General features: G+C 36.9%; 1 protein-coding gene across 1 annotated transcript in view; it reads right to left on the bottom strand.

Annotated features, from left to right (window-relative positions):
• LOC109092049 (transforming growth factor beta receptor type 3-like) overlaps positions 1-12,412 on the bottom strand; it is a 106,180-nt gene that overhangs the window by 62,918 nt on the left and 30,850 nt on the right. The window contains exon 3 of the mRNA XM_042725794.1: positions 2,107-2,294. Coding sequence (XP_042581728.1) covers positions 2,107-2,294 — 188 coding nt within the window. The remainder of the gene's footprint in view (positions 1-2,106; positions 2,295-12,412) is intronic.

The following is a 12,412-nucleotide window of genomic DNA, read 5'->3' as shown; positions in this document are numbered from 1 at the left end:
AAGCATTTATGTTTTTTATCAAACACTTAAATCTTTTGTTTGCAAAAGACTTTGGGATTGACAACTTGCAAACAAAAGCTCTCTCTCTCTCTCTCTCTCTCTCTTCCTCTCCCTGTGTTGCTTACTCTTCTGAGATATGTCAGATAGCATTCCTAGGGCTTTTTTTCACACACTGAAGCCACCAACAACAATCTGATCTCTCTGGCACGGATGTTTACAGTGCTCTGCTCCTGTGCTTTGGCCAGTGTGCTTTTCTTTTCCCTCAAGGTGGAGGGAACAACAACCACTCACAGCGATCCTGATTACAATGCATGAGGGCACACAGTACACGGTATGGATATGAGCGGCTGTCTAATGGAGCACCATGGAGTAAAATCCGAGGGGGCTTTGAACCCTGGCAGGGGTGAAGAAGAGAGCTTTTTGTCTGCGCCGACCCAGTTGAGTGATACTTGCTCCCTGATGCAAAAAACACATGACATTGAAAGCGAGGCGGTTTAAAGCCGTCATTGTCTGTGTCGGCAGGAACCGATATTGTATTTCAATAGAGCTGAGAGTCCAAGCCACAAGGAGTTCAGAAAGGAGAAAGAGCCTTTCTCGATCCGCGTGGCTGATAGTGCCCGACAACTGCGCCCATTTGCACTCTTTCTGTCTTTCTTTCTTCTTCTGGCCCTTCTCACTCTCTCTTTTTCTAATTCCCTTTTCACTCACAAAAGTCCAGACAGAGCCTCCAAAACTTACCCCAACTTTCCTGAGGCCCAATGGTGTTTTTCTTGGGATATGTGAGGGCTGAAAACTTGAAGGCCAATCTTTCTCCAAGTACATATTTTCTTTCCATATTCACTGGTTTCTAATAAGACTAGAACAATGTACACATTGGGTAGAAAATGTTCATATATAAGACTCTTATCTCATTATTTTGTGAACCAGAGTGTGTTTTTGTGCATGTGCTTGAAGAAAAGCTTGTAATTACAGGAATGATAATGCAAACACAAGATTGTACCATCTTGTTGTGAACATCTAGAGTCAGCAGTGCTCTCTGCCAAATTAGTCCTTCCAGCAATTACAACATCAATTCATACACTAACCCTGTGGACGCACCCCACACTGTTTCTGCAACACCCCCACCAACTGACAAGAGAACTAACAACTTAACAGCCCAGCCAACTCACCACACCTCAGCCAAGATCCAAATCAAAGTATGTTTAAACCCACTTCATCTTTGCAAGTGAAACCTGCAAGAAACAGCTCTGCCAAGAAGCCATTTATACAATTCTTCGTTTCCAAGTTTTAGTGGTTTGATGTTTCACAACAGGGAAATTGCTATTTGAACAATCTAAAATAGTGCTTACATTGAGTCCTCAACATCCATTTTGTCAAACATTTTTGCTGGTCTATGTTTAAAGCTGCATGGAAATACTGAAGGAAACAACTGCTAAAGTTACAATATAACTTGTGAAGCAACAAACTAATGCTAATTTAAAATGGTTCAAATATAGTCAAGCCACCCATTAAAATAAAATAAAATAAAATAAAATAAAATAAAATAAAATAAAATATATTTTTTAAAGCAAATACAAACTATATTGTAAAAAATGTTAAAAAAAAAATTAAAAATACACTTGGAACCAAATCTTGTATAACTAAATATGAATTAATTAATATAGTAAAGGTATCTCTGTTTCCAATTTTCCATAAAAGCAGACAACTGTTTTCAACACTGATTATAATAAAATGTTTCTTGTGCACTAAATCAGCATACATTTGTATTATTTCTGAAGGATCATGGGACAATGAAGACTAGACTAATGCCTGCTTTGCCATCACAGGAACAACTGTATTACCGTTTTACTGTATTGTTATTTAAATAAATGGATATAAATAAATACACAAGAAACTGTCTACTGAAAATTATCTTTATAATTATGATTTGAGGGGGTTTCTATTCACATTTTTGTTAACTTTGCAGTCATGCTACTATCCTTTTTTAGGCATCCACCTCATGTTCTAATGCTTCATTATGAGCTACTGAATGCACATAAAAGGCAGATAATGACTCTTTGCTGCATCAGAGGTGCTGGTAAAGGTCTAATAGTGAATGAATCTCACCTCTGCTGGTTTGTCTCTGTCTCCTTGTGCATTGCCTCTTCGTAGGTTGACAATGTGCACCTCCTGAGGAAAGCTGGTGGTTCCTCGGCTAGCGCAGCCTGATAGGGCAGTGAAACTCTTTAACATGGCCTGAACCGGGTGACCCACCCCAACTGGCAAAAGTTCACAAGGGCTCCGAGACAATGGACCTGCAAATAATACAAAACATGGCATGAACATCATAAATAAACACACATTCTGCCTCATTATTCTGCAATAAAAATAGCGTTTCAGTGTTTAAATAATATATCACTGGAATGTATACAGGCTTTTATAAAGAACTCTGTGAAGTCTTTTTAAATCCATGCCACAAGTATGTAAGAGCTCAAAACATCCCATATGACTATGTGCAAGCCAGTTATGATAAAAACCTTAAGCAACAATTCTGCACAATTGAAAATGAAACCAGTGTTTGTGTATTGCAGTTCTGTCATTGATAAATGATAAGGGTCAGCTATTATGAAACCATCTAAAGTCCCAAAACAGATATTAATTGAACTACAGAGAAAATTGTGTTTTAGTTACATATATACGTGTGTGTGTGTGTGTGTGTGTGTGTGTGTGTGTGTGTGTGTGTGTGTGGGTGTGTGTGTGTGTGTGTGTGTGTTTAAACATATTTAAATCCTATTGGATCATGTGAAACATTACAGAAATAAAATACTTTTTTAAATATGTTAAACACATTTTGAGTTGTATACATAGTTGTAAGATTTCTCAACATAACTGTTTTTATTGTATTGTTAATCAAATAAATGCAGCTTTAATGAGCATAAGAGAGTTATGTTACATAATCATTGAATTTCTGGATTACTAGAAATATGATTGTCTTGATAATGAGCAAAAAGTACACCATGTACCAGAGAATACTGTAAGCTTTAAACTATAATATACTTTATTCTCATTTCCAAGACTCCTTCTACCCATCTGTCCTCTTTAATAGCCTCTACTGTCTCTATAATATTCTCTCTCTCTCCGTAAATGGGAATATTTATCCTCTTAGTCACTTTCAGAAAGCAAAAAGGCTTCACATGGTATAGTGCCCTCCTATGTTAGAGACTCTTCTAATTGGCTGACATTCGAGGAGGTCAGCAGGGCTGTTACCACAGAAACAAGAAGTAATATTTTTTGTACCATAGAATCGGAACAAGCACACACTCCAAGCCATGACCTTGAAACACAACACACAAAGAGATCATGGGATAATGAGGAGAAAAACACAAGCACTGTGTGAAGATAACAGCACCTAATGATACAGTTCAGCCATTGGTGATGAATGTTAAACATGACCCTCTTGGCACATACATTGAAATGATGGCCGAAAGGTTCAAGGTGCAGTTCCGTTTCGAATGGTCACAAGACTTGTCTGTTCTAATTCACCACAGGTCCTTAGATCGACATTTATGTTTAGGTTGTGCTTTAATAAGATGTGCACCTTCCAGCTGAAGGTCAACTTTAAACACAGACATGCCAAATGGCAGCAAGATCACAGGGGAGGATGAATGAAGGGATGTTTTTTTTTGGGTTAGGGGTTATTAGGAAACAAATCTAGTAGATGAAGGACCCATGAGGGTGAGTGTGTGTGTGTGGTGCTGACCGTGCAGACAAGAGTTCCCTACAGCTATGCATGTGTCTCTCCTACCAAAAGAAACCAAAGGGCCATGAGATGATTGCATTTACCCATCAGCCACTGAAGATGAGCAGACAAGGCAGTAAAGCCAGTGTGTCTCCAATGAGTTTTAAAGAAAAAAGATACAGAGGGGAAACTTTTCATTGCATTTCATTGAAACTGTGTCACATAAAACTATTCTGATAATTGATTAAAAAAATTAACTATGCTGTAAAATTGATAAACTTGAATTGTATTATATTGTTTTATATTAAGTATGTTATTTAATTTATTTATTTGTTTATTCTTTAAATTTATTTGTTTATAAATAGTAATTCAGGTCTAAATTATATTTTATTTATCATTTATTAACATTTGCAGAACATTAAAAATATTAGAACTTTAAGTTATTTAAGTGAACCGAAATAATAGTCACATAAACTTGTTATAAAAAAAAGTCACTTTAATTTTTTAATTTTTATAATGATATTTATGTCTCAGCTCCCTCTGAATAAAAAAATAAAATAAAATTCAGTTTTCCCAACTTTAAATTAGATTTTGTGCATTAATTTTCACTATAAATATAAATTTAGCCTACACATTAGTATACTACATGTGGCTCCTGCACGGCACATTTATCAGCCTCCCAAAAGAGGATTTGGATGAAAACACAAAGGGCATTTACTTACATATTTTCATGTAATTAATAAATAAATAATGCACACAACTAATCTTGCCCCAACACATAAATAACCCAAAAGACACTTCCCACAAGGCCACTGGAGATTTGTCATCATATCCATAAATGTGTCTAACTGTCATCAAGGTCACAAACCCTGACCCTGAATATATAGCCAACAAAACCTGAAGTTGTCTGTTTGATTGCGAAACACAAGGTTTTTTGAAAAATGGCCAGTTTAATGCTCACATTCCTCAACCGCCCTGAATGACACATGTAAACGCACAAACTCTTTTCCTGAGGATGTAATCTCCCGTGAGAAAGCTTGAGGTTAAGTTCTCCTGCAGGTCTCTCTTTCTCTCTCTGTCCACAGGGACACACACCACTCACATTTCAGCTCCAACATGACAAACACACAACCACACTGCGATAATGATCAGAGAAACATTTGGAAACTATTATAGTGCATGTGTGTGTGTGTGTGAGAGAGAGAGAGATTCCTCTCTTCAGACACTGACACATGTATGCATTCAGGTAAACAGACTGTTATGTAAAGACTGCTGCTCATTCTGAATTGGACTCAATTTCTTGCAAAGAACACAAAAGGTACACCTTTGAAGAAAATTCTTGTCACTCATTTCCACATAATGAAAGTAAACAAGGATGGGGCTCCAAAATGACCAAAAAGCACCATAAACAAACAAATAAATAAATGCAAAAATGGACTTGTGCACTATTCCAGGTATTCTGAAATTTGTTCTTTCTTTCTTTATTTCTTTCAATATCATTAAAAACCTTGGGGTCAGCAAGATAAGTATTTTACAAATATTTTTATTTCAATAAAATGCACTTCTGAACTTTCAGCTCATCAAGGAAAAAATATATTAAGCAGTACAACTGTTTTCAGCATTGATAATAAGAAATAAAAGTTTCTTAAGCACATAATCAGCATATCAAATGATTTCTGAAGGACCACGGGATATTGAAGACTGGAGTAATGGCTGCTGAAAATTCAGCTTTGCCATCACAAAATTCATTTTAAGGCATATTAAAACTGAAAACAGTTATTTTAAATGATTTTATATTGCACAGTATTACTTGTTTATTGTACAAAATTATTGATTTTTCTTTTATGCCAAAAATCATTAGGATATTAAGTAAAGATCATGATCCATGTAGATATTTCCAACTGTAAATATATCAAAACTTAATTTTTAATTAGTAAAATGCATTGCTTAGAATTTATTTTGGACAACTTTTTTGGATTTTTTTGATTTTTTTTTATGATTTTATGTTTGTTTTACAAATATTGTCCTATCCTAACAGCTTAAAAGCTTATTTATTCGGCTTTCAGATGATGTATAAATCTCAGTTCTGAAAAATTGACCCTTATGAATGGTTTTGTGGTCCAGGATCACATATGCTGATTTGTTAAACTGTTGTCCTGCTTAAATTTTTTTGGAACTCGTGATACTTTTTTCTTTGATTCGCTGATAAATTAAAAAATGTAAAAGGAACAGCATTCATGCGAAAAATATATATATATATATACAAAAAATGTTAAGCAGCACAAGGGTTTCCAACATTGATAATAAATCAGGATATTAGAGTGATTTCTGAAGGATCATGTGACACTGAAGAATGGAGTAATGATGCTGAAAATTCAGCTTTGCTTCACAAGAATAAATTATATTTTAAAGTATTTTAAAGTAGGAAAAATGTATTTTAAAATGCAATAATATTTCACAAAATTACTTTTTTTCTGTATTTTTGATTAAATAGATACAGCCTCTGATCCCAAATCGTGTTTGTTGGCTCTTTCAGGCTCACATAACCATTGACATCAACACGTTGCGCAAGGAAACTGCACTTTGATGTGCTCTAATAGGAACAGCCATATTGGGAGAACACGCAGATCAAGAATGAAAGGTTTTAAAATCACAGATAAAGAGGTTAACAGTCACATGTATGACTTCAGTACTCCATCCTCCTCCACTACCTCCTCTTCCTCCCAGCGGAACAGAGTTTGTTGCCTGTCTAACCAACAGCATCACGCCTCCGTCCCTCACCAATCTCTGAGATCACTCAAACTCACTTTTTCCTTCACAGAGTGAACAGAGGAATAACAAGCACCAGCCAGCCAAAGTCTGGAAGACAGCCAAAAGATTACAGCTCTTATTGGGCAGCCATGTTGTTTCTTTATTTAACTGCTTGGGGAAAACGGCCCAGAAGACAAAGTGTTTCAGGGAAGAAAATATGGGTGATTTGGAGAATAATAGAGGGAAGCAGAGCATTTGTTGTGTGATTTTCCAACAAAAATGGAACTGAAATCAGGGGCCATAAACAAAAGTGCGTTCCCATACTAAGGAGAAGGATGTTTTGAAACCATGCGACAAAATCCCACGAGGAAAAAATGAACCTGAATGCTTTCAATACATCCATTTTCAATAAAGTATATTTTAATATGGTTATTTATTTAAAAACTACTCTTATGGGGGAGAGTTTTATTCTGAATTGATGAGGTAGGATTATTCTTTCAAATTATCTGGAAAGACACTCAATTTTTTAAAGACCATAAAACATAAATTTATTAAAGAAAAAAACTGGTGAGTGTAATATGTGTCATCCATGGTTTCCTGCTGAGCTTTGGGAGACAAAAAGAAGCGTTTAGTCCAATGCAAGACAAATAAAAGTTATTAAAAAAACACATTCTTAAGATGAATTTCAAATGAATGCATTTTTTTATTTTTTCCCGGACCAATGGTCTGTCCTTATCTGGAAGGACCTGTGACAACAACATCTCTCTGCTGAACGAGCTGAACACCTTCTTCGCTCGCTTTGAGCAACAAAACAGCACCACTGCACAGAAGACTCCACCTCCTCCCGGCGACCAGGTGATGACTCTGACCCCAGACAGTGTGAGGAGATCCTTCAGCAGGATCAATGCCCGCAAAGCTCCGGGTCCTGACAACATCCCTGGGCGTGTACTGAAAGACTGTGCAGCAGAACTCACTGATGTCTTCACAGACATTTTTAACATCTCACTGAGTCAGGCTGTTATTCCCACATGCTTTAAAACTACCACTATCATCCCAGTCCGAAGAAGCCATCTCCATCCTGCTTCAATGACTACCGTCCTGTTGCACTTACCCCCATCCTCATGAAGTGCTTTGAACGGCTAGTCATGCACCACATCAAGTCTGCCCTCCCCCCCTCCCTGGACCCATTCCAGTTTGCATATCGGTCCAACCGGTCGACCGATGATGCCATCTCCACTGCCGTCCACTCAGCACTCACCCATCTGGAGAAAAAAGACTCATACGTCAGAATGCTGTTCATAGACTTCAGTTCAGCATTCAACACAATCATCCCTCAACAGCTCATCTACAAGCTGAGTCAGCTGGGGCTCAACACTTCGCTGTGCAACTGGCTGTTGGACTTTCTGACTGGAAGATCTCAGGCAGTACGGGTCGGCAGCAACACATCCAGCATCATCACACTGAACACTGGGGCCCCCCAAGGATGTGTGCTGAGCCCCCTCCTCTTCACTCTGCTGACCCATGACTGCACACCGTCACACAGCTCCAACCTCTTCATTAAGTTTGCGGATGACACGACTGTGGTGGGTCTCATTAGCAACAGAGATGAGACAAACTACAGGAGCGAGGTGAGCCGCCTGGCCGGGTGGTGCAGTGACAACAATCTCTCTCTGAACGTGGAGAAGACGAAGGAGATTGTTGTAGACTTCAGGAGAGCACACACTCAGCACGTTCCTCTGACCATCAATGGTGTCTGCCCCGAGAGAGTGAGCAGGACCAAGTTCCTGGGTGTGCACATCACAGAGGACCTCTCCTGGACCGACAACACTGCAGCACTGGCCAAGAAATCACAGCAGCGTCTCTACTTCCTCCGCAAACTGAGGAGAGCCAGAGCCCCACCCCCCATCATGTACACATTCTACAGAGGCACCATCGAGAGCATCCTGACGAGCTGCATCACTGTGTGGTGTGGCGCCTGCAACGCGTCCTGCCGAAAGACTCTACAACGCATAGTGAGAGCAGCTGAGAAGATCATTGGTGTCTCTCTACCCTCCCTCCAGGACATTTATGGAACACGTCTCACCCGCAAAGCCCTCTGCATCACAGGTGATCCCACTCACCCATCACACAGCTTCTTCAGCCTGCTACCATCAGGGAGGAGACTGCGGAGTCTCCAGGCCAGGACCAGCAGACTGAAGGACAGCTTCATCCACCAGGCTGTCAGGAAGCTGAACTCCCTCCCGAACCTGCCCCCCCTCCCCTCTTCTTCCCCAGGCACCACTGAACTATGAAACACCCCCCCCCCCCCTCCCCCACACACACACACACACTAATTATATGATGACATGCACGAGTCACTTGTGCAGCATTGGTCTGCTCACTCACCGCTCACTACCTCATTTGGCATTGAACTACCTCATCAGTCAGTTAAATAACTGCTCTTGGTCACTTGTCACTTGTAAATTTAATCAGACTTAAGATATTTTTAATAAGTGATTTTTTTGCACTAAATCTTTTAACTGCACTGTTGTTCACTTCATTGATTTGCACTATATCTGTCATTTACCTTGCGCTGCTTTATTTAACTTATTTTTAAACTTATTTTTATTATATGTCTTTTTTTTTTTTTTTTTTTTTTTTTTTTTTTATAATTCCCTTATTGTATAATTGTATCTACATTTTATATTTTATCTAGTTATTTTTTTAGGCTTTAATGTTAATGTTATCTGTATGCACCGGAGTCTGAGAGTAACGCAATTTCGATTCTCTGTATGTATGTACTGTACATGTGGAAATTGACAATAAAGCAGACTTGAACTTGAACTTGAAGAGTTGAGGATTTTTGATTCTCTGTATGTATGTACTGTAAATGTTGAAATTGAAAATAAAAAACTGTGGCCCTGACCCATCTTCACCATCTCAAGGTTATCTTTTTTCATTTATTTATTTATTTTTATAAATAATGACAGTGTTTCCCAAGTTTTTGTCTATGATGCACTATGAAGTGCTACAATTTGTTATAATGCTGGATTTTCTCTGTGATTCAGTTCCCTTTTACAATAATAATAATAATAAATATATAAATAATAAATATATAATGAAATAAATTAATACTTTTATTCAGCAATGATGAATTGATGAATGGGGAGGCCAACCCTCAACCCCGAGTTAACTTCATTAAATATTTTTAACGCCGTTAAACTAGAAAACTTAATTGTCTGCGTTGGGAGAACCCATGGGTGAACAGTTTGCACAAGTATTTTTAGTCCATTTTGACACACTATGCAAACATACTAGTGTTATATAATCATCAATTATCATCAATTGTTCAGAGCAATTTGCAAACTGGCTTCAGTAAAAAAAAAAAAAATTCATCAATAGCACATCCAATCCCTACTCTATCTCTGAACAGGTGTAAATAATAAGGTGTAAATAAAAACTGTTTTATTATTTTTTTATTTAATTGTTTTTTTTTTTTTTTTTTTTTTTTTTTGAGTGGAGTAAAAAGTATGACAATATGCTATACAATGTAGTAAAGGGAATGTTTACATATACATTTACATTAAGACATTTAGTATACGCTTTTATATATATATATATATATATATTATATATATATATATATATATATATATATATATATATATATATATATATATATATATATATGTCCTATTGATTTTCCTATGAGTAGTCCATCTAATCCTCCTTATACGGTCTCTGATCAATTTTTGTTTTACTTGTTGCAAATCACTGTTCTACATATCTCCACATAGGTGTAGGCGATATGACCAAAATCTTATATCCTAAGTCCTAAGTCCTAATATCCTAAGTCCTATTGATTTTCCTACAAGTAGTCCATCTCAGAGAGATTTTCTCTCACTGTTGTTTGATTAATATGAATGGCAGACAGGACGAATATTGGACAGCTTCCCCTTTAAGACCAAAATCCGGATCCAATATGGTGTTATGTATATGTATTTATTATGATTGAGATGAAGTCCGGATCCAATAAACTGTTACATATGTGTTTTCTTTTTCAGCTGTTTACTCTCTCTTAAGACCTAAATCAGCTACTGTAATCGTTCAAAGCCAATAAAGCGGCAAAAGATGCGTGTTCCTATCACACAAACAGAGACAGCACTCGCACATAGCTCTGTTGTTTGTGTTTCAACAGCTTAAAATCGGCTGTTTTAAAACTGCAGTGCTTAAAAAACACATTCCCATGCTACAGATGTTTTGTCGTTTTAATATGTCATAATATGAAACAACAGACTTTTTATTTTGTCCATCCGATATATATCGCCATATTGCACAGCCCTATCTCCACATGTTCTTTTCCTTTGTCTCTGTGTTCCCTCTTTTAGTTAGCAGAGGACAAACTGGCCCTATCCAGCAGCTGTTAGGGTCTGTGGCTGTCTGCTAACTCCAGGCTGGACGCCCACAGAAATACAGGAATAAGAGACACTGTTGTTCAGCTCAGCAGACCTGTAGGCTCGAAAAACAGCCTAGCTCTCTCACACCTTGAAGAGCTCAGCTTCAAAACCCAACACTTCAGATACACCTCTGATCTGGTTTCTGATGTTGTATTCTACCAGCTGTACACATTGATCCTCAAAGGGTTTCTTCTTCACCCTCATGGAGGTTTCGTTGCCTTGTTTCGCCTCTATAGGAGGTTTTAGGTGTGGTGACAATGTCTGTGTCCAAAAAGTACTAAATAAGTAAAATTGAATTTGAAGTGTCATATTAAAAATTGAATTATCCTTGATCTTGAGAAATCTAAGTTCACTACTGTGAAAATATTCAGAAACTTTGAGAGCTCAAAACCCCCTATCCAGTGCAAAAAGACGATTTAGTGAAAATAAAATGTAAAAACAGGTCATTCTGAACAGATGAATGCATTAACATATGACTGCCCACATTTACACATCAACAACACCTACTCTGTGTTCAAGTCAGTGCAAAGTATTTCAAATTTTGGATGGAGACAGGGTGGAAAAATGGTAATGTGAAAGCAAGTTATAGCATATTTGGACTAGTTGTCCCTGAGAAAGATTGGTAAATTTATGTAAAAAGACGTGATTTTTATCATACATGACTGTTCCTCTCACACCAGGGTTTCCATTTTTTTCTGACCAATGAATGGCCATGAATTTGCCTGTTGTGCATAATTACTGGATAATGATTTAAAAAAATAGCCAAACAATTTCTAAAAGATAAAATATTTTAAGTTCTGTCATTAAAATATGTTTTTATTATAGCCACCATTTAAATGTTTATATTTCAACAACCAATTAAAAATGGTATATAAATATATATAATTTAAATAAACTACATTATGCGCAATTAAATTTTTTTACATACTAATTTCATATACTGATATAATGGAGTGTTGATTATTAACTATATTTGATGAATTACTTGAATATTAAGTAAACCTTATTTTTGTTGTTGGTTTTTGACTAAGTGAAATTTTTTATTTCAGTTTTAGGGGGGAAAAAATGTTTTGTGCATCACTAGTAAATATGTTACTACATTTTACTTAATAATTATACCACATTACCTTTTTAGTAATTAAACTTTTCTTTATAATGCACACCTATTTATCAATTACCCAAACTAAGCCAAACGTGAACACCATAAACAATATGTATTTCTCACAGATACCTTTTATAGCTCCAGAGCAACTGTGTAATGTAAACACATACTGTGTCGGAAAAAAAACGATCATGACAATCTGCCACAGCCTGTGTTGCCCTGCAAAAAAAAAATGTGTTTCTGACACCCACATGCACCTGTTTCATTGAGTGACAAACCCACACCACATCTGTAACTGGGTCTACATCACACATTTCTGACAACATACACACAGCTCCCAGCCATTTACAGTAAATTCACTTCTATCTCCACAATCATCATCTTGCTTACTTGCAAAAATACTGC

The sequence above is a fragment of the Cyprinus carpio genome, chromosome B6 (assembly GCF_018340385.1).
Source record: "Cyprinus carpio isolate SPL01 chromosome B6, ASM1834038v1, whole genome shotgun sequence".
Taxonomy (NCBI): domain Eukaryota; kingdom Metazoa; phylum Chordata; class Actinopteri; order Cypriniformes; family Cyprinidae; genus Cyprinus; species Cyprinus carpio.
Note: the sequence above shows the minus strand (reverse complement) of the source record. Positions and strands in the feature narration are given on the sequence as shown.